General features: G+C 42.4%; 1 protein-coding gene across 2 annotated transcripts in view; it reads left to right on the top strand.

The window, feature by feature from the left end:
* The window catches only part of SCMH1 (Scm polycomb group protein homolog 1), a 47,179-nt gene extending 35,479 nt beyond the window's left edge, over positions 1 to 11,700 (top strand). For both annotated transcript variants that reach the window (XM_044287975.1, XM_044287976.1), the window contains 6 exons: positions 700 to 900; positions 4,478 to 4,660; positions 4,766 to 4,894; positions 6,199 to 6,381; positions 7,076 to 7,206; positions 11,034 to 11,700. In XM_044287975.1, the coding sequence (XP_044143910.1) occupies positions 700 to 900; positions 4,478 to 4,660; positions 4,766 to 4,894; positions 6,199 to 6,381; positions 7,076 to 7,206; positions 11,034 to 11,159 (953 nt within the window). In that variant the 3' untranslated portion in view covers positions 11,160 to 11,700. The remainder of the gene's footprint in view (positions 1 to 699; positions 901 to 4,477; positions 4,661 to 4,765; positions 4,895 to 6,198; positions 6,382 to 7,075; positions 7,207 to 11,033) is intronic.
* Positions 11,701 to 23,821: the final 12,121 nt, after the last annotated feature.

The following is a 23,821-nucleotide window of genomic DNA, read 5'->3' on the forward strand; positions in this document are numbered from 1 at the left end:
CTACCATCCTCTGTCATCGCACGGCTGAGGGTTTTCCCCATCCTCAGCCGTGACACATAGACACCACATCATGAAGTGACATCACTACTTGACACAGATCTCGGAACCGCATAGAAACAGATTTGCTGTCATGTGCCAGTATAGATTCCCATTTAAAGCAAAAGGCCATAGATTTCACTGTGGAATATGCACCAAAATTAATGTGTAAATCGTATGAACATGAAGTGTGCCCCCGATTCATCAACAGGGTGCATGCTAGTCAAAAGAAACACCAGGACAAACAATATGTGGGAGATTTATCAAAACTGGTGAAAAGGAATACTGGCTTAGTTGCCCGTAGCAACCAGTCAAATTATATTTTTAATTTTTCAGAGCTCCTTTGGAAAATTAAAGGTCAAAACTGGTTGCTGTGGGCAACTAAGCCATTTAGACCATTTTTGATAAATCTTCCTGTTTGTTTTGAAAGAAGTGGCGCATAAAAATGATGATTGGTCTAAGCCACATATGTTTAATTGTGTTTATTGGAAAACTGTTGTATTTACATTGGTCAGTCTGCCCCGATGATGTTAGGATTGTGTTTTGTATACAGCACCTACAGTAAATCATGAACTATGTTAATATATTGAAAGATATGCTGCCCTGTCCTCCATAAGGCCTGTGAGTAACAAATGTGTAATTCTACTGGTGCATTTTTTCTAGTTTGCATTTATCTGAACAAGAATGGAGACTCTGGTCCTCACCTTGACAGAAAGAAAGTTCATCACCTTCCGGATCATTTTGGACCTGCGCGGGCATCTGTTGTCCTACAGCAAGCAGTTCAAGCCTGCATAGACTGTGCTTACCATCAGAAAACAGTTTTTGGTTTCCTAAAGCAGGGTCATGGTGGAGAAATTATATCTGGTGAGATCTCCTTGACAATTGTTTAATTCATACTTGCCACACACTACACCACAGAGGTCCTTCATGCACTTATTAGCCATGCAAAACAAGTTAGCACCTCGGAACAAAGTGAAATAAATGTGCAGATGCACATTTTCTGTGTCTGAGATGCAAAAGGCATGAAGTAATATGCAAACGTTGAATACTTGAATAATTCTACACCTTAACCACCTCACATCTGCCTATAGGATCTAAACTCTGAATGGACGTCCATAAGAACCTGCTGTATAAAAATATCACATTACCTAACCCCTCAGGTGAACACTGTAAAAAAAAAAAAAACAGTGTCAAAAAAGCCATTTTTTGTCACCTTAGGCTAGGTCTACACAACGACATTTGTCGTGCGACAAAAAGTCGCGTGACAGATAGGGCGCAACATTTTGTTGCACTAATGTTGCGCGACAATTTTTATAATGGCAGTCTATGGTGTCGCACTGCAACATGCGACATGCTGCCACTGCAACGCAACAGTCGCAGAAAAATCCATCTTGTCGCGCGACAAATGTCGTCGTGTAGACCTAGCCTTACATTACAGAAAGTGTAATACGAAGCGATCAAAGTCATATGCACCCTAAAATAGTGCCAATCAAACAGTCATCTCATACCCCAAAAAATTTGCCCCTACATAAGACAGTCATAAAACAAAAAAACACTTTGGCTTTTAGAATGTGGAGACACAAAAAAAAGATTTTTTTTCAAAAATGCTTTATTATGTAAAACAGAAACAAACCATCATAAAAAGTCATATTTGGTATTGTCGCGTCTGTAACAACCTGCTCTATAAAATGGCACATAATCTAACCTGTCAGATGAACATTGTAAATAACAAAAAATTTAAACAATGCCAAAACAACTATTTTTTGTTACCTTGCCTCACAAAAAGTGTAATGTAGAGCAACCAAAAATCATATGTACCCTAAAATAGTACCAACAAAACTGCCACCTTATCCTGTAGTTTCCAAAATGGGGTCACTTTTTTGGAGTTTCTACTCTAGGGGTGCATCAGGGGGGCTTCAATTGGGACATGGTGTCAAAAAACCAGTCCAGCAAAATCTACCTTCCAAAAACCACATGGCATTCCTTTCCTTCTACAGCAGTTTACGGCCACATATGGGGTGTTTCTGTAAACTACAGAATCAGGGCAATAAATATTGAGTTTTGTTTTGCTGTTAACCCTTGCTTTGTTAGCAGAAAAAATGGATTAAAATAGAAAATTTGCCCAAAGATTTTGAAATGTCATCTCCATATTCCATTAACTCTTATGGAACACCTAAAGGGTTACTAAAGTTTGTAAAATCAGTTTTGAATACCTTGAATACCTTGAATACCTTGAAGGGTGTAGTTTCTAAAATTGGGTCATTTTTGGGTGGTTTCTATTATGTAAGCCTCACAAAGTGACTTCAGACCTGAACTGGTCCTTAAAAAGTGAGTTTTGGAAAATTTTTGAAAAATCGTAAGATTTGCTTCTAAACTTCTAAGCCTTCTAACGTCCCCAAAAAATAAAATTATATTCACAAAATGATCCAAACATGAAGTAGACATATAGGGAATGTAAAGTAATAACTATTTTTGGAGGTATTACTATCTATTATAAAAGTAGAGAAATCGAAATTTGGAAATTTGCTAATTTTTCCAAATTTTTGGTAAATTGGGTATTTTTTTATAATTTAAAATGAAATTTTTTGACTTAATTTTACCACTGTCATGAAGTACAATATGTAACGAGAGTCTCATAATGGCCTGGATAAGTAAAAGCGTTTTAATGTTATTCCACATAAAGTGACACGTCAGATTTGCAAAAAATTGCTCTGTCAGGAAGGGGGAAATGGCCCGGATGTGAAGTGGTTAACATGTAAGATTGTTAACACATAATGGTTTGAGTCCACCTGCCACTAGTGACCCTCAACCATATGGACTCTTTTTGTCCTCAGTTGGATGAACGAAACCCTATGGATACATTTGATTTGGTAATACTCCAGAAGATTTCTTGGCATATATGGTAAACCTAGGACCCAAATGTGGTGTGAACAGAGTCTTAGGATTTATATAGAATACAGCTGGTGTCTACCTATCTTGAGTACATAGTATATATCTATACTTAACTATCAGAGATGAACCTCCTGTTGTACAGGTATAATGCTAAGTGAAGATAGCCATCTAAATGAGGTTGCCTTGTCGTGGCAGGTGGGCTCACACAATTTGATCAAAATGTGCACTGTATCGAAACCTATTTTGTACAGCATCTGTAGGTATCTATGGGGATGACATATTCTACAAGTGTCTCCCTTTGAATAGAAAGTGAGGTATAGCAAAATGTATTGGTATACATTTGCCAGGAAAAGACATCTCTAAAAATATGAATAAATAAAGGATGATGACTGACACATCAAAAAAGTATACAGTTGGCATACAGTTCATTTTCATCTTATTTTTATATGTGATTCGGAGCACAAACCTGTCCTTACAGTTAAGAGGGATAACTTTTACCTTATTAAAACATTTGATTCAGAGCAATGACTGGCCGTACATTGGATGGTGTTCTGTGCACTACCCTAAGTTGCCTGCCCCCACAATGGTGTATTTGTCATGTAGTGTACAAATAAGCATGTCAGACAACAACTAAGGATACTTTCACATTTGTCATGGTTCAGCAAAAACTCTTCCATTAGGATAATACAACCAGCTGCATCCATTATGAACAGATCTGGTTGTATTATCTATAAAATAGCTATGATGGATCCAGCACTAAAACCATTGTAAGTCAAAGGGTGCCGAATCTTTTGTGTCTGAGAAAACAGATCCGGCACCATTGACTTACATTGTGTATCATGTTGGATCAGTCTTGCTCCGCATCACTTGCAGCACTTTTGCGTCCAGTGTGGGAATGCAACCAAACGCAACGGAATGCATTCTGGTGCATTCAGTTTAGTTTTGTCCCCATTGACAGTTAATGGGGACAAAACTGAAGCGTTTTCCTCCGGTTTTGAGATCCTACGACGGATTTAAATACTGGAATGGAAAACGCAGATGCGAAAGTAGCCTAAGCTGTCTTGAAAACTTGCATCAGCCGATAATAAAGTGTCATTATCAAGTATCAAATACATTCCTTGTCTTGTCCAACAACTTGTCTAATACACTGTCCCAAACACCATATCATACATTGCCCCCACCACCATACACTGCAGAAATACCGTAATATACTGCACAGATCTTAAGCTAGTAAAGTATGGCCCTGTTAATAGCATCTCTGCATCTTGTTACATCCAGCTGCTCTGACCTCAGCTTTATCACTAGTATAGAAACTGCCCACCACTGTAAGTTCACTACCACACGTACTGAATGCCATGCAGAAGACAATTGAGAGGCAGAACAGACCATAACCACTGTTATTCTTCCTCCGGCTTCTACTCTGACTGCATTATCCATTTCATGCGCTGCATATTTGTTATAGGGTTAGCACTACTATATTCATCTTGACTAAGTGAAAAAATATAAAACTTTTTTTATGATTTTGTTATGATTTAATCTTAATTTGCAGCGGTATTTGAGAGGGAGCAGCATACGCTGAACCTTCCAGCAGTAAACAGTATTGGGTATGTCCTTCGCTTTCTGGAGAAACTTTGTCGGAACCTGCGTAGTGACAACTTATTTGGAAACCAGCCGTTCACTCAGAATCCTGCACCACAGGCTGGATCATATGAGAACGACCGGTATTTAACAGGTACTAAGGTTATCTTATTAAAGGTGTATGAATTGTGGAGTATTAGTTAAAATTCACACAAACTGCACTTCTACAGTGTTTTTAACAGTTTTTTTTATTTCTTAGAAAGGTGTCATTTTGAGGGCAGTCTCCATGGTCCTGGCAGAGGGTCCAAGAGATACTCTCAAGAAATACCTCCATACAGTGCCCCCCTGTGTCCCAAAGTACCAAAGAATGATTGCCATGCATCAGAAGGTAAGTTTGGAAAACTATACTGTTTCAACCCCTTCCCATGTTGTGCATATGCACATCCTGTGCATGGTCAGGATTAAATTTAATGGGCTTCTGTCACCCCCCAAAAAGTCATTTTTCATTTTTGGGCTAATTAAAATCCTTATAGTGCGATTATTCAATATATAGTGCTCTTACATTTTTCTGTGGTTTAGTTTCTTTAAAAAACCACACTTTTATAATATGTTAATTACCTGGCTACCAGCAAGTAGGGCGGTTGCTTGCTGGTAGCCGCCGCATCCTCCTTTCAAAAAAACGCCCCCTCCTCCTGTTGATTGACAGGGCCAGCGAGCGCTCTACTCCTTCGGCTGGCCCTGTTATGCGTTCCAAATCTCGCGCCTGTGCCGTACCAGTCTTCAGTCGGTGCAGGCGCACTGAGAGGAGGACGCTCGCTCGGCCGCTCCTTCCTCAGTGCGCCTACGCCGGGTGTAGATGTGACGTAATCGGCGCAGGCGCACTGAGGAAGGAGCGGCCGAGCGAGCGTCCTCCTCTCAGTGCGCCTGTGCCGACGGAAGACTGGTACAGCGTAGGCGCGAGATTTGGAACGCATAACAGGGCCAGCCGAAGGAGTAGAGCGCTCGCTGGCTCTGTCAATCAACAGGAGGAGGGGGCGTTTTTTTGAAAGGAGGATGCGGCGGCTACCAGCAAGTAACCACCCTATTCGCTAGTAGCCAGGTAATTAACATATTATAAAAGTGCGGTTTTTAAAGAAACTAAACCACAGAAAAATGTAAGAGCACTATATATTGAAAAATTGCACTATAAGGATTTTAATTAGCCCAAAAATGAAAAATGGGGGGTGACAGAAGCCCTTTAACTACAATCCCAACCCCTCAAATGTGTGGTCAGTAGTCTAGTTTTATGGAGGAGGGAGTCTCCCTTTGTAAGTTCATCAGCACCTCCCCCCCCCCCCCCTAAAGCTCAATTGCAGGGAAGCAGGAGGTCTAACAAGGTCCCCAGAAATGCAGAAGTATATTAAAAATCACAAGGTCAGATCCCACAGTGAGGAATAAAGAGTGTAAAAAAAATAAAAAAATAAAAATAAGAGTGCTGAAAAAAACATTTTCCTTACACATTGTTTTGCCCAGGAAAAAATAAAAATACAGTAGTAAAAAGGTACGTGTAATTGCTGCATCAACCTATACTATAAAATTAACTTTTTACTTATCCAGCGCAGTGAACTAGATCATCATCAAAGAATAAGGAATATACTTGGCACACACTGCAGTGACATTAAGATTTGTTTTCCAACCTTTGTATGGCTGCAGGAGAAACATTCCTGAATGATGCTGGACTTCCAGGGTCAATGGAGCAGCGCCTGGGTCCTGCAGAATCTCCTAGTAGCCCAAACACATGTAGAGTCTCAAAGGAATATCGGTCTTCTTCCTTTCGGAGTCACCACCAGCCCAGCAGTCTGTCCCAAGGAACTGTACGCCGGCTAAGCTCGGGTGGTGAGTAGCACAATTAAGGTCTAAAATATTAATAATGTGTCACTGTTGGGGGTTGCAGAAGCAGTTGAACCCCTCTGTGACACCCATGTGTGCTAATAAGATTTCCTAGTAAGAAAATTTCTGAGCAGTGATCTTTTAAACATTACAACTTGATGTGGACGACTCCTTTAAAGTATCACACATGCACTTGTGATACTTTATTGGGTTTGACCAGCCGATGACATTTTTTTAATTTTTATTTTTTTGCATTTAAAAATGCCCTTCCTGTTCCATTTCTTCCTGGGCCTTGCTGGTCTCTGCTTCCCTCTTGGCACACAGGAAATTACATGTTCCTGTTCCCTCTTGGCACAATGAAATGTTGATCAAACTACTTGGATCTTTATGACCATAAAAACTGCCACATCTCCTTACTTCAGCATGTATGGTGGTGCCCTGATGACACTAGTCCAGCTTGAAATCCGGTAGTAAATTTCACCAAGCCCGATCTGTTTGACCTGTGGGAAATTCTAATTTTATATTGATGAAAGTTACCAACTTGATTATTTTCTTTTTTTTTTCTGGGCAACATTTTACAAGCAAAGTAGAAAACCATAATGAATGAAAAATAATGATATGTGAATTGTGATCAGCAAAGCCCACTTTAGCCTAGTTGTATAGGATGATTTAGAACATCTTCTGTCATTCTTTATACCAGAGTCTGAAAGGTGCACAAATGGTCGGCAGGGATCTCGTGACCCATCTTTATGGAACATGGAAGATGTTATGCAGTTTATCAGAGGAGCCGATCCGCAGCTAGGATCACATGCAGAGCTCTTCCGTAAACACGTGAGTCTTGTGAAGAATATACAGTATATTCAGTCTTCTTGTATTCTTAGGCCCCTTTCACACGAGCGAGTATTCCGCGCGGTTTTCACGCATCAGTTCTGCGTTACGTGAAAATGGCAGCGTGTTCTATATTCAGCATTTTTCACGCAACGTTGGCCTCATAGAAGTGAATGGGGCTGTGTGAAAATTGCATTGCATCCACAGGCAAGTGCGGATGCAATGCGTTTTTCACGGATGGTTGCTAAGAGATGTTTGTATACCTTCAGTTTTTTATCACACGCGTGCAAAACGCATTAAATCGCATTGCACCCGCGCGATAAAAACTGAACAGTTGAATGCAATCGCATACTAAACTGAATGAACTTGCTTGAAAAATCGCACATTTTTCACAGAACGCATCCGCAACGCTTCCGGGCCTAATCAGCTCACGCTCGTCTGCAAGGGGCCCTATGCTTTATGGCAGCAGTAATCAAAGGACAAAGCCACTTCTGGTCCAGCTACGACCAGAAATGGCCGGGAATGTGTCAGCAGCACTGGAATAGTGGGACTGCAGACAGGTGGGTTAGGACGCACGTTCTGACTACTGGGGTTGTCATCTCCTACGCCGGACAACCCCTTTGATTCTATTGCTATATTGTATTGACCTACACAAAATATTGATGTATTGTGACATCATTGCTGCGCCCGCCCCCACTTCCCGTTGTCCTGATAATCCGGGTGCACAATGACAGGTTTAGTGCAATAAGTTCAAACAAGACACCCAGGGAGGACGGACTCGATTAGGCGAGTATGTGGAGCTACGGTGTAGAAATGTACACAAAAGATATTAGTTTCAAAAGGGTTAAAAAAAAAAAAAAAAAAAAGGGGGGGCTTAACAGAATTAAAGGACATCTGTCAGCAGATTTGTACCTATGAAACTGGCTGACCTGTTGCATGTGCACTTGGCAGCTGAAGACATCCGTGTTGGTCCCATGTTCATATGTGTCCGCATTGCTGAGAATGTTGTTTACACTGCCTGGTCCTGGTAAAGTGCAGAGGACGCGGCAGTTGCAGAGTTGCAGTAGCAAAGCCTCTAAGTGTAACGATAACGCCCCTGTTGCTCCTAGAGGCTCATTTGCATAAATCGAAACATCATTTTTCTCAGCAATGCAGGCACATATGAACATGGGACCAACACAGATGTCTTCAGCTACAAAGCACACATAGAACAGGTCAGCCAGTTTCATAGGTACTAATATGCGGACAAATGCCCTTTAAACCAAAGTCTAAAAAATAAAGCAAGGATGGAAAACCTTGATTACAAGCTCCTACACTAGAAATTTCTGTTTATTTTTTTTCTTACGAGAAACCTGTCAAATTTTAAGACTCAACACTTGCCCTGTCTTGATTCTTCGCTAATGTGTACCAGACAGTACGCTAGTCGCTGAATTTATAAAGGTGACTCGGTCTGGTGTTGTCATGTCACTCTCTCTTATGAAGTGGGGAAAGGGTAGCTAAAACACAGAATAGATAAAAGCAGTGGGAATGCAGCAGTCACTAAATACTTTAAGGGGTTCTCCAGTCACAATAGGAATCCAACACCAAGGACCCTCACTGAACAGCTGTGAATAGGAGCTGAGCTGCAGTAAGCCAGCATGGCCACTACAGCTTTCTGCTTCTGGATCTGACCACACCGGTGGCTGCCAAAATCAGACCCCATAATCTGTTGTTGATTAACCTGTTCTTAAGATTGGTCATCAATACATACAAATGAAAAAAACCTTTAAAAGGTCACTAACTTTTCACAAAATACTTTCATGTGTCATAGAGACGTATCAAAAGTTGTGCATGGTGGGGGTCTCAGCACTCAGACCCCTATCATTCCCTAGAATGAGGGGAGAGAAGCGCGCATATGGCTCCCTCTCTAGTCGCTGCTATCTGGTGCAGCGAGGAGCAAGATATGCTAACTCTTCTCTCCCCTCATTCTAGGGATCGGTGGGGGTCTCAGTGCTCAGACCCCCACTGATTACAACTTTTGATATGTCTCTATAACATATCAAAAGTTTTGAGACAAGTTAGTGACCTTATAAATTCTGTCTACCTTTACACTGAACCACTGGGGGTGATCTGTGCATTAACCTTGGTAAGGAAGTGGCTTATTTTGGACGCAACAGTTTTTTTTTTATTTTTCATCTCTGCATTTCAAAATCCATAACTTTTTTTTTTTTTTTTCATTTACATAGCCATATGAGGACTTGTAATTTTGTGCAATGAGTTGCATTTTTAAATGGCACCCTTTTGGGGTACCTCTAGTGTATTGTATAACTTTTATTAATATTTTAGGGTGACTACCAAATTTCTTTAGTTCTTTTTAATGTTTTTTTTTATGAGCAAAAAAGGCCTATAACATTTCTATTTTTCCATCTTCAGAGTTGTGTGAGTGCTTGTTTTTATTGATGCCATTTTGGGGAATGGCTTAGATTCCCTGCAGAGAGGTTTTCCTGTTCCATTAGCTGGGTTCCTGGCTGGCTGGAGTAGGTGCTATGTTGTAAGCGAGTGGCTGAATTTATAAAGGTGACTCGGTCTGGTGTTGTCATGTCACTCTCTCTTATGAAGTGGGGAAAGGGTAGCTAAAACACAGAATAGATAAAAGCAGTGGGAATGCAGCAGTCACTAAATACTTTAAGGGGTTCTCCAGTCACAATAGGAATCCAACACCAAGGACCCTCACTGAACAGCTGTGAATAGGAGCTGAGCTTCAGTAAGCCAGCACAGCCACTACACAGCTTTCTGCTTCTGGATCTGACCACACCGGTGGCTGCCAAAATCAGACCCCATAATCTGTTGTTGATTAACCTGTTCTTAAGATTGGTCATCAATACATACAAATGAAAAAAACCTTTAAAAGGTCACTAACTTTTCACAAAATACTTTCATGTGTCATAGAGACGTATCAAAAGTTGTGCATGGTGGGGGTCTCAGCACTCAGACTCCTATCATTCCCTAGAATGAGGGGAGAGAAGCGCGCATATGGCTCCCTCTCTAGTCGCTGCTATCTGGTGCAGCGAGGAGCAAGATATGCTAACTCTTCTCTCCCCTCATTCTAGGGATCGGTGGGGGTCTCAGTGCTCAGACCCCCACTGATTACAACTTTTGATATGTCTCTATAACATATCAAAAGTTTTGAGACAAGTTAGTGACCTTATAAATTCTGTCTACCTTTACACTGAACCACTGGGGGTGATCTGTGCATTAACCTTGGTAAGGAAGTGGCTTATTTTGGACGCAACAGTTTTTTTTTATTTTTCATCTCTGCATTTCAAAATCCATAACTTTTTTTTTATTTTTTCATTGACATAGCCATATGAGGACTTGTAATTTTGTGCAATGAGTTGCATTTTTAAATGGCACCCTTTTGGGGTACCTCTAGTGTATTGTATAACTTTTATTAATATTTTAGGGTGACTACCAAATTTCTTTAGTTCTTTTTAATGTTTTTTTTTATGAGCAAAAAAGGCCTATAACATTTCTATTTTTCCATCTTCAGAGTTGTGTGAGTGCTTGTTTTTATTGATGCCATTTTGGGGAATGGCTTAGATTCCCTGCAGAGAGGTTTTCCTGTTCCATTAGCTGGGTTCCTGGCTGGCTGGAGTAGGTGCTATGTTGTAAGCGAGTGGCTTGTTTGAAGCTAGGACCCCCTGTGGTGCTCCTGCCTCTGCTATCAAACAGCAGATGGCTGGTGTGAGAACATGGCTGACATTAAATAATAATCCATATTCCTCACAGAGACTAATAAACGTATTAGATTATCTCACTATATTTCATCATCTGTTCTCCCCTTTCTACAGGAAATTGATGGAAAAGCCTTGCTCCTACTGAGAAGTGATGTCATGATGAAATATATGGGTCTGAAGTTGGGTCCTGCTCTAAAACTGTCTCACCACATAGATAAACTGAAGCAAGGGAAGTTCTGACCAAGTCATCTTCTCCGGCTATCACAGACCCTATACATTTTGATGCATTGGACTCTGCATTGCTGTCTCAGCAACCTTGCAAAAAATAAAAAAGCCACCATGAGAGGAATTTGACTCAGCCTTGAAGACCCCATTCTGGGGGTCTTTGTATGTTGCGGACATCTGAAACGTTCTATGAGAAGTTCCTCCAGTCTGTGAACTTGTTCTTGATATTTCACAATAAGGGGAGAGGGAAGATGAAGGCATTACGTTTTGATTGGGCTGTAGGTTATCCTACTCCCTGATGTACTTTGAATTAATCCAAACGATACTTTTCTTATCTTATATAGCACTGGCAGTGCACACAGCGCTGTACCTTGTAGAATAAAAGAGGCACAATGAATTATTGGCCACAAAAGCTTGCAATCTGATGAGTGGTTGGAGTTAATTGGAATCTGCTTAACATAATCTTGTACATCGTGAACATAAGGTGGCTTCCAATTTCTAATACCGGAGTTATATATCAATAATAAATCCAGCAACCTTGCCCAGGATCTGCTCATAAATGTCTTATTGTTGTACTTTTCATCTCTTGCAAAGAAGGAAAATATCTGTATTTTTCAGGAAAACCACCACTTAAATTTAAAGACTACTACTGCACTGATTTATCAAGACCGGCACGTGCTAGGCCAGTCTTAATGGGCCCTGCGGGCACTTAATTTAGTATTTGGCACAGACCTAGTTATAAATTAAATGCATCCTCCAGCATCCCCTGCGGCAGACTAAAATCTACTCCAGCTCATAGACCGACATAGATTTCAGCCACCATTTACGGCAGTTTCTGGTGTAAATGTGCCAGGGCGATGGCCACCCTCCCCACGCCCCCTTTTCAGAAACTGGTGTCAGTTCTGACTACATCTAGTAGCAATGGAATGTAAAAGGTCTAATCCATGGGTTAGGGAGATTATAAATCTCCACATAATTGTCCTCTCTTTTGCAGCTAATTTCCTTTCATTAACCTAATCCAATATGAAAAATGAAGCAACCTTGCTGATAGAATTAATTAATAATTAAAATATCCTGTTCTGTGGCTACAGCTCCCATGGAGACCTATGTGGGAGATTTATCAAAACTGGTGTAAAGTAGAACTGGCTTAGTTGTCCGTAGCAACCAATCAGAATCCACCTTTTATTTTTCAGAGCTCCTCTGGAAAATGAAAGGTGGAATCAGATTGGGTGCTATGGACAACTAAGCCAGTTTTTCTTTATACCACATTCATAAATCTCCCCCTTTGTGTCTATGGACACAGACTACAAACCCTAGGTAGATCTGATCCTGCAAGCATATTGCCATCCATCTGTACACTAATTCTTGCTTACCTTCGAAATGTAGTAAGAAATAAAGGACAGATGGGGGAGTGACTGCAAGATTAGACTATTTAGTGTCTGTAGTCTGTTACCAAGGAGATTTATATCTGCCTAGAAATTATAGACCCAAATGATTAATAACTTCATTTTAAATGCACAAGAGTGGTTGAGAAAGTGAACTTTACCTTTTAGATCCCCTCTTTATCTGAAAAGTCTCTCATTACTGCTCAATATGTACAGCTTGGAGACATGGTATGTAAGGAAACTCAGCAGAATGGCCAGTTGGTTGGAGAGGACCTCAAAAATCCAAACAGCAACATGATGCTTATTATTCTTGTCTTTTTATTGTGCAAAATACAGGAAACCGAGATAAATGAGTAACGTTTCAACACATGTAGTGGTTGGGTCTTTTCAAGCTGAAATATGCACAATAAACAAGACTTGAAAAAGTATGCTATAGCCATTTGGCTTTTTTGAGAACAGAAGTGGGGAATGATGACCATCCCCCTAGCATCCTTTTGGACAATTAAAGGGGTTTTTCGAGATTTTGACACCGATAACCTATACTCCGGATAGGCCGGGGTGCTCACAGGAGCGCTGGTGCCTTCTTTAACAGCTGATCGGCGCGGGTGCTGGGTGTTGGACCCCCACCAATCAGATATTGATGATCTATCCTGAGAATAGGTCATCAGTATCAAAATCTCAGTGGCAAAGGGAATAGTACTACCCAGCTATCAAGCCATTTGTAGTTTTTCAGGAGAAATTAAATAATTCAGCATTGTTACATTTAGGGTGCCTGCACATGGTGCAGATTTCACCCTTTTCAATGGGAGAGTGAGGTCTGCAAAAAAACCATATCAAAAACCGCACAAAAACATGATAAATAGTACAGATTAGTGCAGACTTTCTGCACAATGTGCAGCCAGCCTTAGGCCTCTTGCCTTGGCCGTCATCCGTTTTTATTCGCGGACCGCAAAACACATACGGTCGTGTGCATGTAGCCTTAATGATATATTTTTATGCAGGCAAGTAGGTAGGACTTGTGAACTACATAGAAATACCTCCATCAGAGCCTGCATTCAGCGGGAGTGCAAAGTCCGCAGGATCACTAATCTGTAAGTATGCAGCATTTTCTGGTAGGTGCATATTGTAAAAAAATGCAGTATATGTGTATATTCTACTCAGAGATGGTAGGACTAGAGCAGTGTACAAGTGAGCGGCGTTCATCAGCCAGCATTTTTATGAAAAAGTTCTAATAGGGACACAAACTATCAGTTTTCTCTGTTTGCTGGGCAATTATAGTGGAATTAATAATAGGAAGTTGAGGACAATGTTGTACTTTAAAGGGAACCTGTCATCAACTTTATGCTACCCGTACTAACAGCAGAATAGAGGCCTGGAAAAGAGTCCCGGCCACCTGAGAAGAGTCCTGGTTATTAATGAATTCCTGCTCTCCCTGCCCACCTGCTGATGATTCACAGTCTTCTACCTCGTTGTCTCCCTTTCTCTCTAGGAGAGAACTGCTAATCATCAGCAGGTGGGGGGAGAGCAGGAGAATATGAATAACCAGGACTCTTCTCAGGTAGATTTGACTCTTCAAGGCCTGGGCTCCAATGGTTATGATGCTGGTTCTCAGCAACCACTTACTATTAGCTCATGAGTGACACACCGCAGAAATCAGCATTTCTGTCACTACTTTATGCTGCCTTCAGTGAGGTCACCATAAAGTTGATGACAGGTTCCCTTTAAGGGCTTATGCACACGACCGTATGTATTTTGCGATCCGCAAAAAATACAGATGACACCCGTGTGCATTCTGTATTTTGCGGAACGGAACAGCTGATCCCTAATAGAACACTCCTATCCTTGTCCATAATGCAGACAATAATAGGACATGTTCTACTTCTTTGCGGAATGGAAACATAGACATACGGAAACGCCTTTATTTTGAAATATGGACATACGGAAACGCCTTTATTTTGACGAACCCATTGAAGTGAATGGTTCCGCATACGGTCCACAATAAAAACTGAACGGACACAGAAAGAAAATAAGTTTGTGTGCATGAGCCCTAAGACCCTGAGCCCATGTGGGACTGATTTCCTGTTATGGAAACTGCTCCTTTCACAGGACCGCACGGCATTATAATTTAAAATGCTTTGTGTCTCTTGTCTGCGTGCATGTACTGAATTATACGGATGGCATTATGTCAGTCCAATTCAGTAGACGCATGGGCGGGCAGAAACATGCAGCATTATAAATCAGTATATTGCTGTGTAGACCTGCGAAAAGAAATTACGCTCCCATACATAACGTTTTCAGCAGTGGCCACACTCGTCTGAAATTACCGTAGCCTAAGGGCTTGTTTGGGATTACAAAAAGGGTCTTGCCACTATTGTAAATGGTCCGTGTCTGTTACTACAGCTCACACTCATTTACTAGAATGGGGATGAGCTGCAGTACCAGTCACAACCAATGGTCAAGGCTAACAATGTTTCTGGAGGGAAAGTAAGCAGTTCTATGTGTACATGCACCAGCAGAAGCTATAGACACAGAGGCTACTTGACATGATTGTGACACCACTTACTTCCACCCAAAGAGGGACATTTATCAAGCTCTTTACGCCATTATTGTGGCATAAAAAAAGTTGCCGATTATGAAGCATGCTATGTTCCTGCCAGGAATACATTGGCTAAAGTCTCAGTTCTTAACATCAGCTTGAGGGATTAGCCAGTGTTGTCAGTTGCATATCATTGTGGTGCACCTTTCGCAGTGATTTATGTATCTTTATATTTGCATCCACACATTATCCCATCTTGTGTAGGATGCTTTTGTGGTGCATGTGGTCCGCTGCTAACATCCTCCATTGTATGCATTTTTGCTAGGGGTTGCCGTTAGCAACGGATCACATGCGGAGGAATTGCTCCCCCGGTTAAAAACACGCCACAGTGTTTGGAGTTTTTGAGCATTTCCTTCCATTTAGGCCACTTTATTTCAGTTATTTTTCTTAGCATGCTATGTGTGCACCATAATTTGTGACTTTTTGAGCTTCTCTGCACTTTTCTAAAAGTGCTTCAAAATTGGGGTGGCGCTTCGCACCGCCCACCGCGCTTACTAGAACTTTTGGCAGAAGCTATAGCTGAAGCCTATGCAAACCTGTAACTGGCATATACTTCAATTTCTGGTGTACAGCAGGGCAGAGATGCGCCCAATTTGTTAAGAGGCATCTTAATAAACTAGGGAGATCAAGACTGGCGTATGGATACACCAGTCTTGATAAATGTCCCTCAAAGTGTTTACATACACCATTATACCACAGTGCCTGTTACCAGTCTTTATTAGAACTGGCCAACTCTTAAGGCCTCGTTCACATCTCCATCAAGCAAATCCAGCAGGCTGTTGCACTTTGGTGTGGTTGCTGAACTCCGCTATATGGGGCTGTACTGTACAGTCGTGGCCAAAAGTTTTGAGAATGACACAAATATTAGTTTTCACAAAGTTTGCTGCTAAACTGCTTTTAGATCTTTGTTTCAGTTGTTTCTGTGATGTAGTGAAATATAATTACACACACTTCATATGTTTCAAAGGCTTTTATCGACAATTACATGACATTTTTTGCAAAGAGTCAGTATTTGCAGTGTTGGCCCTTCTTTTTCAGGACCTCTGCAATTCGACTGGGCATGCTCTCAATCAACTTCTGGGCGAATTCCTGACTGATGGCAACCCATTCTTTCATAATCACTTCTTGGAGTCAGAATTAGTGGGTTTTTGTTTGTCCACACGCCTCTTGAGGATTGACCACAAGTTCTCAATGGGATTAAGATCTGGAGAGTTTCCAGGCCATGGACCCAAAATGTCAACGTTTTGGTCCCCGAGCCACTTAGTTATCACTTTTGCCTTTTTGGGCAAAATTGTGAGTGAGCCTACTCCCTTGGATGAGAAGCAACACCACACATGAATGGTCTCAGAATGCTTTACTGTTGGCATGACACAGGACTGATGGTAGCGCTCACCTTTTCTTCTCCGGACAAGTCTTTTTCCTGATGCCCCAAACAATCGGAAAGAGGCTTCATCAGAGAATATGACTTTACCCCAGTCCTCAGCAGTCCATTCACCATATTTTCTGCAGAAGATCAATCTGTCCCTGATGTTTTTTTTGGAGTGAAGTGGCTTCTTTGCTGCCCTTCTTGACACTAGGCCATCTTCCAAAAGTCTTCGCCTCTCTGTGTGTGCAGATGTGCTCACACCTGCCTGCTGCCGTTCCTGAGCAAGCTCTGCACTGGTGGCACTCCGATCCCGCAGCTGAATCCACTTTAGGAGACAATCCTGGCGCTTGCTGGACTTTCTTGGATGCCCTGAAGCCGCCTTAACAACTTTACGTCCGCCCGTAGGATATAAACGTCCTATGGGTGGACCTCTATTTCTGAAAGCACGTTTTAAAACGTCCTTTCAGAAATAGCAGCTGCACGCTAATCGTGCAGCTGCTGATCGGGTTGCCCGCTGTCAGTGACAGCAGGGCAACCCAGAGAGAAGGCAGGGACAGTTCCCAGGTGTCCCTGCCTTCCGGATCGCTGCAGACAGCGCTCACCGAGCGCTGTGTCTGCAGAGCAGGAAGCGCTATGCGCTTCCTGTTCCGGCCCGGCGGTCATGTGACCGCCGGGACCGGAGCGTGCAGGAGCTGTGTGAGGTCTTACAGAGACCTCGATCAGCCCTGCTCTGAGGCTGTACAGCGCAGAATCACGCTGTACAGCCTCTCTGGGGGGTGCATTTCTTCTGTAACTGGGGCTACTATGTCAGCCCCAGTTACAGGAGAAATCAACAGTGAAAAAAAAAATGAAAAAGTGAAGCAAATGTCCCCCAGAGGTCTTGTATGACCTTATGGGGGACGAAAAGTGTAAAAAAAAAAAATAAAGGGTTGAAAAAAATAAAATAAAGTTTCACATGTAAAAAAAAAAAAAGGTCCCCAAGTAAGGAATAAAAAAAATAGAAAAAATAAAATAAGCATATTTAGTATTGCCACGTCCGTAAAAACCAGCTCTATAAAAATATCACATGACCTAACCCCTCGGGTGAACACCGTAAGAAAAAAAAAAAAAAAAAGTCAAAACAAGCAATTTTTGTCACCTTGCATCACAAAAGGTGCAACACCAAGTGATCAAAAACACGTATGTCCCACAAAATGGTACCAATAAAACCGTCACCTCATCCCGCAAAAAATGAGCCCCATCATAAGAAAATCTCTCAAAAAATAAAAAAAACTATAGCTCTTAGAACATGGAGACACTAAAACATCATTTTTTGGTTTCAAAAATGCTATTATTGTGTTAAAGTGAAACAAATAAAAAAAGTATACATATTAGGTATTGCCGCGTCCGTAAAAACCAGCTCTATAAAAATATCACATGAGCTAACCCCTCAGGTGAACGCTGTAAAAATAAATAAATAGAAACTGTGCTAAAACAACCAATTTTCCCCTCCCCTCCATGACGGCACCTTACTTGGAGATTATCCCCCTCCTCCAGCCAGGCAGGGACAGGAAGGTTCAAAAGGGCCCGCCTCCTCACTTATCTTCAGTGTCTTCCTGTCCCTGCCAGGCGGAGGATAGGACTACGTTTGTGCTCCGGTCGGGAGCTTTCGCGGAGGGCGGGTGCATTGCGCCAGCCACGGTCTTACCTTGGGCAAGTAAGTCCGTTCCATGGATGCCTGCCGCGGTCCCTTTTTCAAAACTCGCACGCGCCAGCGCGTAGTGGCAGGCCGCGGCAACCGGACACTCAGGGAGTACTTCCGGTTTCCAGGCTGCCCGCTGCCCGAGATTCTCGGCTCCGGCGGGTGACGTCATCTGGGGGCCTAATTGAGGTAGCCGGAGAGTTGCCCGGCCGGATGACGTCGGAGGTCCGGGGGAGGACTTCCGGCCATACGCACTTTCAAAATCTGGCGCCCTGGTCAAGTCGGATGTCGGCCTCTGACCAGAGAGTTGCAAGCTTCCTGCAGCCTCAGACATCCGCACGTATGGATCAGGAGGAGGCTATGGACCAACCTGTAGCTGTGAGTGACATCCAGGTTGTGAGTATGGAATGCTGCTTGCACTATACTAAGTCTTTCTCATCTTTCCCCTTTTTTTGTATGGAAGAGTGACAAGGATAGCTCTGTAAGGCCTAAAATATCGCCGAAATCTAAAATTCCTAGATGTCGCGTATGTTCGGCCAAACTCCCCGATAACTATGCTAAAAAACTTTGTGAGAAATGCATTGATAGCATTGTTAGGGAAGAAGCCCCGTCCCTGAAACAGGAATTGCAGTGCCTGATTAAGCAGGAAATAAAAAACGCTTTCTCAGATTTTTCTGCAGCCGCTAACGTCCCATCTACTTCCAAACAGGGGCCTAGGAAAAGATCCCCCTTAAAAACCTCTTCATCTTCCTCTGATGTTTCTTCAGATAGCGAGGAGGAAAGTTTTAATTCCGACTCTGATGAAGATTTTAAAAATTATCTGTTTTCATCTGACGATATAAAGGATCTATTAAAAGCGGTTAGGGATACCATGGAAATTAAGGAAGAAAAAGTACATAAGTCCGCCCAGGATAAAATGTTTTCAGTATTAGAAACCAAGAAAAAAAGGGTATTCCCGGTACACAAAAATCTGCAGTCTCTTATCTTGAGGGAGTGGAAAAATCCTGACAGGAAGGTTTTCCTGCCCCGAACAATTAGGAAAAGGCTTCCTTTTGACGAAGAAGAACTGTCCCCGTTCCTGACTTGTCCTAAAATTGACGTGTCACTCTCCAAATTAGCTAAGGGTTCCTCTTTACCATTTGAAGATACAGGATCACTGCGTGATCCTATGGACAAAAAAGTGGATGCGAGCCTTAAAAGAACCTGGGATGCGGTCGCGGCTTTGTTTAAACCTAATATTGCGGCCACGTCCGTGGCTAGATCTCTAAAAAATTGGTTGGAACAACTAGAGATACTATTGAAGTCCAATACTCCATACGAAAACTTTGCAGAATCCTTCCCTCTTTTATTAAAAGCCGTAGATTTTCTGTCAGACAACAGCGGATTCTGTCAGGCTGGCCGCAAGAGCTACGGCTCTAGCCAATAACTCTAGAAGGGCACTTTGGCTAAAAGCTTGGTCTGGTGACACAGGTTCCAAAGCAAAACTATGTAACATTCCATTTCACGGTAACCTTCTCTTTGGTCAGGATTTAGATAAAATCCTAGAGAAAGCGTCTGATTCTAAAAATAATTTTCCAGAGGATAAAAAGAAGAGGAAAGCTGGAGCTGGAGATCAGGAAGACAGAAAGGGAAGGGATTTTTGTTCTCTCCCCGTTCCGAGGAACCTTCCAAAAAATGACGCCAGAGCCCCAGTGGGGGGAAGACTGGGGAAATTTGTGGATTGCTGGGAAAAATACTCTTGCAGCCACTGGTTACTGAATACTCTCCGCAAGGGGTACAGTATTCCCTTTGTAAGGAGTCCCCCCCCCCCCCCCTATTTATTCAGACCCCAGTTCAGAGCTCGGAACATCTCCAGCTCGGCATGGAGCAAGAAATCGGACTTTTAGTTCGGATGAACGTCTTAGTTCCGGTACCTACGGACCAAGTCGGTCTGGGCTGTTATTCCAGGGTATTCTTGGTAAAAAAAACAAACGGGAAAATGCGTCTCATTATAAATATGAAAGCCCTGAACAGGTCCATAAAGTACGAAAAATTCAGGATGGAATCTTTAAGAACCACGGTCAAAGTTCTACAGGAAGGGGCGTTTCTGGCATCCATAGATTTGAAAGATGCGTATTTTCACGTACCCATCCATCCAGGGTCTCAACCATTCCTGAGAATAGCGGTATGGGTCCAAGGGCAGCTGAAACATCTCCAGTTCCAAGCTCTACCTTTTGGGATAACGACTGCCCCCAGGCTTTTCACAAAAATTATGCTAGAGGCAATAACCCCTCTGAGAAAGGAAAAAATAATGATAATTCCATACCTGGACGATCTGTTGGTAGTGGGGGACTCCCGAAAAGACCTAGAGCCAATCTATCCAAAACGATAGACAGACTGGAGGAACTGGGTTGGATTTTAAATCGGGAGAAGTCCCATTTAGTTCCCACGCAACAGATAGTTTTTCTGGGAATTCTCATAGACTCGGTGAGCCAAAAATGCTTCTTACCAGCAGAAAAGATCCCGAAAATCCAATCCCAAGTAAAACAGTTCAGGCAACAAAGATCCCACACCATAAGACAAACGATGGCCCTGATAGGAACCTTTACAGCCTGTATCCCGGCAGTGAAGTGGGCGCAAATACATTCCTGTCCTCTTCAGACGTTTATGTTAAAAGTATGGAACCGGAAACAAGATTCCCTGGACAGTCTTATAATAATTCCGGATCACGTACGGTCCTCGCTAAAATGGTGGGAAGTAAACTTAAATTTACAGAGGGGAGTTCCATGGGTAGTGAGAGATCAGGTGATCCTCACCACGGATGCCAGCCTTTGGGGCTGGGGAGCACATCTCCAAACAATGTCAGCCCAAGGGGAGTGGTCACAGTCCCAGAAGAGGTACTCATCAAATCACCGGGAACTTCTGGGGGTGTGGGAGGCTCTGAGTTACTTCTCAGAGGAGTTGGAAAGGTCCAACGTACAAATAAGATCCGACAACAAGTCGGTAGTAGCATATATAAACCACCAGGGAGGAACAAAAAGCAAACAACTACAAGCCCTAGCCAACAAGATTTTCCTGTGGGCGGAGGAGAATCTCCTCTCCCTGTCAGCAGTTTTTCTAAAAGGGACGCAAAACATACAGGCGGATTTCCTCAGTCGCAGGAGATTAGATCCGGGGGAGTGGAGTTTAAAGGAGGAAATTTTCCAGACCTTAACACAAAGGTGGGGTCTTCCCCAAATAGACCTTTTTGCAAACAAAATAAATGCAAAATTACCAACCTATTTTTCCCTGGATCCATGGGATCCGAGGAGTGCAGGAACAGACGCGCTAGCTCTCCCTTGGAATTTCCAACTGGCATACTGTTTCCCACCTCTACCCCTGATTCCGAGGGTTCTCAGGAAAATAAAAGAAAGGGCCGAGGTAATACTGATTGTTCCCAACTGGCCGAGGAGATCCTGGTTTCCTCTCCTGGCAAAGATGTCCAGGGAGGATCCTTGGATTTTGCCCTGGTCGGAGGACCTCCTCTCTCAAGGGCCGGTTTTTCACCCAAAGACGCAAAGTCTGCACCTCTCTGCTTGGATCCTGAAAGGGCAGTCTTAAAATCTAAGGGTTTATCGGACGGAGTAATTAATACCATGTTAGCCAGCAAAAAAGAGGTTACTAATAAAATTTACCGCAAAATCTGGAAGAGATATGTTTCCTGGTGTTCAGAAAATACCTCTAGCTCCAGGGGGAGTATTCTGTCTATTCTGGATTTCCTTCAAGAAGGTTTTAACAAGGGGCTAAAACCTAGTACTCTTAGAGTTGAAATTTCGGCATTAAGTACCTACTTAGATGAAAAGATAGCTCTTAATTCGTGGATCATTCGCTTCATGAAGGGAACCGTCAGACTCAGACCCCGGAATAGACCTCTAGTCGCTCCGTGGGATTTAAATTCTGTCCTCTCCGGTCTCACAAAACCCCCCTTTGAGCCCTTAGAGTCAGCAAATATCAGATATCTGACCCTTAAAACAGTATTCCTAGTGGCCATTACTTCTGCACGTAGGGTTAACGAGATACAGGCCTTCTCGGTTAAAAAGCCCTTCATGACGATCAGGGACGACAGAATAATTCTAAGTTTCGACAATTCCTTTCTGCCTAAGGTTGTCTTGGAGTTCCACAGAATGGAGGAGGTGGTTCTCCCTTCATTCTGTGAAAATCCCAGATCTAAAAAAGAAGAGGTTTTTCACACTTTGGATGTCAGAAGATGTGTTCTGAAGTATATATCAGAAACTAAACACTGGAGAAAATCTAATAACCTTTTTGTCCAATTCCTAGGGGGTAGGAAGGGATTAAAAGCGTCCAAACCTTCTATTACACGGTGGTTAAAATCGGCCATCTCAGAGGCCTACATAGCAATAGGAGAACGACCCCCGGTAAATATCAAGGCTCATTCAACAAGGGCAGTATCGACTTCATGGGCGGAAGAAGCATCCGCTTCCTTGGAGCAGATCTGTAGGGCAGCAACCTGGTCGAATCCGCATACCTTTGTAAAACACTATAGGATAGATACTGATTCTAAAAGAGACCTATCCTACGGTAGGAAAGTTTTACAAGCTGTTGTCCCTCCCTAATTGACTAATCTGTTAGTTCTCCAAGTAAGGTGCCGTCATGGAGGGGAGGGGAAAAACTGCATTAGTCTTACCGGTAATTCCTTTTTCGCGAATCCTCCATGACGGCACCGCTTATATCCCCCCCCCCCCCCCAAAAAAAAAAAAAAAAGGGACTAGTTATAAAGTTAATAATTAGTCTAGAGATATATGTATGAGGTTTAATACGTATGACAATGAATAGTTAATTAACTGGTGGAGGTCACGAATGAGTGTGTAAGTTTAGGGCCTGTCAAGTCCAGAAGACACTGAAGATAAGTGAGGAGGCGGGCCCTTTTGAACCTTCCTGTCCCTGCCTGGCTGGAGGAGGAGGATAATCTCCAAGTAAGGTGCCGTCATGGAGGATTCGTGAAAAAGGAATTACCGGTAAGACTAATTCAGTTTTTTTGGTCACCTTGCCCCATAAAGTGTTATAATAAATGATCAAAAAATCATATGTACCCAAAAATAGTACTAATAAAACTGGCACCTTATTCCCTAGTTTCCAAAATGGGATCACTTCTTGGGAGTTTCTACTGTAAGGGTGCATCAGGGGGCTTCAAATGGGACATGGCATCTAAAAACCATGTGGAGTTCCTTTTCTTCTGCGCCCTGCCGTGTGCCCATACAGCAGTTTATGACCACATGTTGGGTGTTTCTGTAAACCGCAGAATCTGGGTAATAAATATTGAGTTTTGTTTGGCTGTTAACCATCGATGTGTTAAAGAAAAAATTGGATTAAAATGGAAAATCTGCCAAAAAAGTGAAATTTAAAAATTTGATCTCCATTTTCCTTTAATTCTTGTGGAACGCTTAAAGGGTTAACAAAGTTTGTAAAATCGGTTTTGAATACCTTGAGGGGTGTAGTTTCTACAATGGGGTCATTTATGGGGGTATCCACTATGTAGGCCCCACAAAGTGACTTCAGACCTGAACTGGTCCTTATAAAGTGGGTTTTGGCAATTTTCATAAAAATTTTAAGAATTTCTTCTAAACTTCTAAGCCTTCTAACGTCCTAAAAAAATAAAATGACAATTCCAAA

The sequence above is a fragment of the Bufo gargarizans genome, chromosome 3 (assembly GCF_014858855.1).
Source record: "Bufo gargarizans isolate SCDJY-AF-19 chromosome 3, ASM1485885v1, whole genome shotgun sequence".
Classification (NCBI taxonomy): Eukaryota; Metazoa; Chordata; class Amphibia; order Anura; family Bufonidae; genus Bufo; species Bufo gargarizans.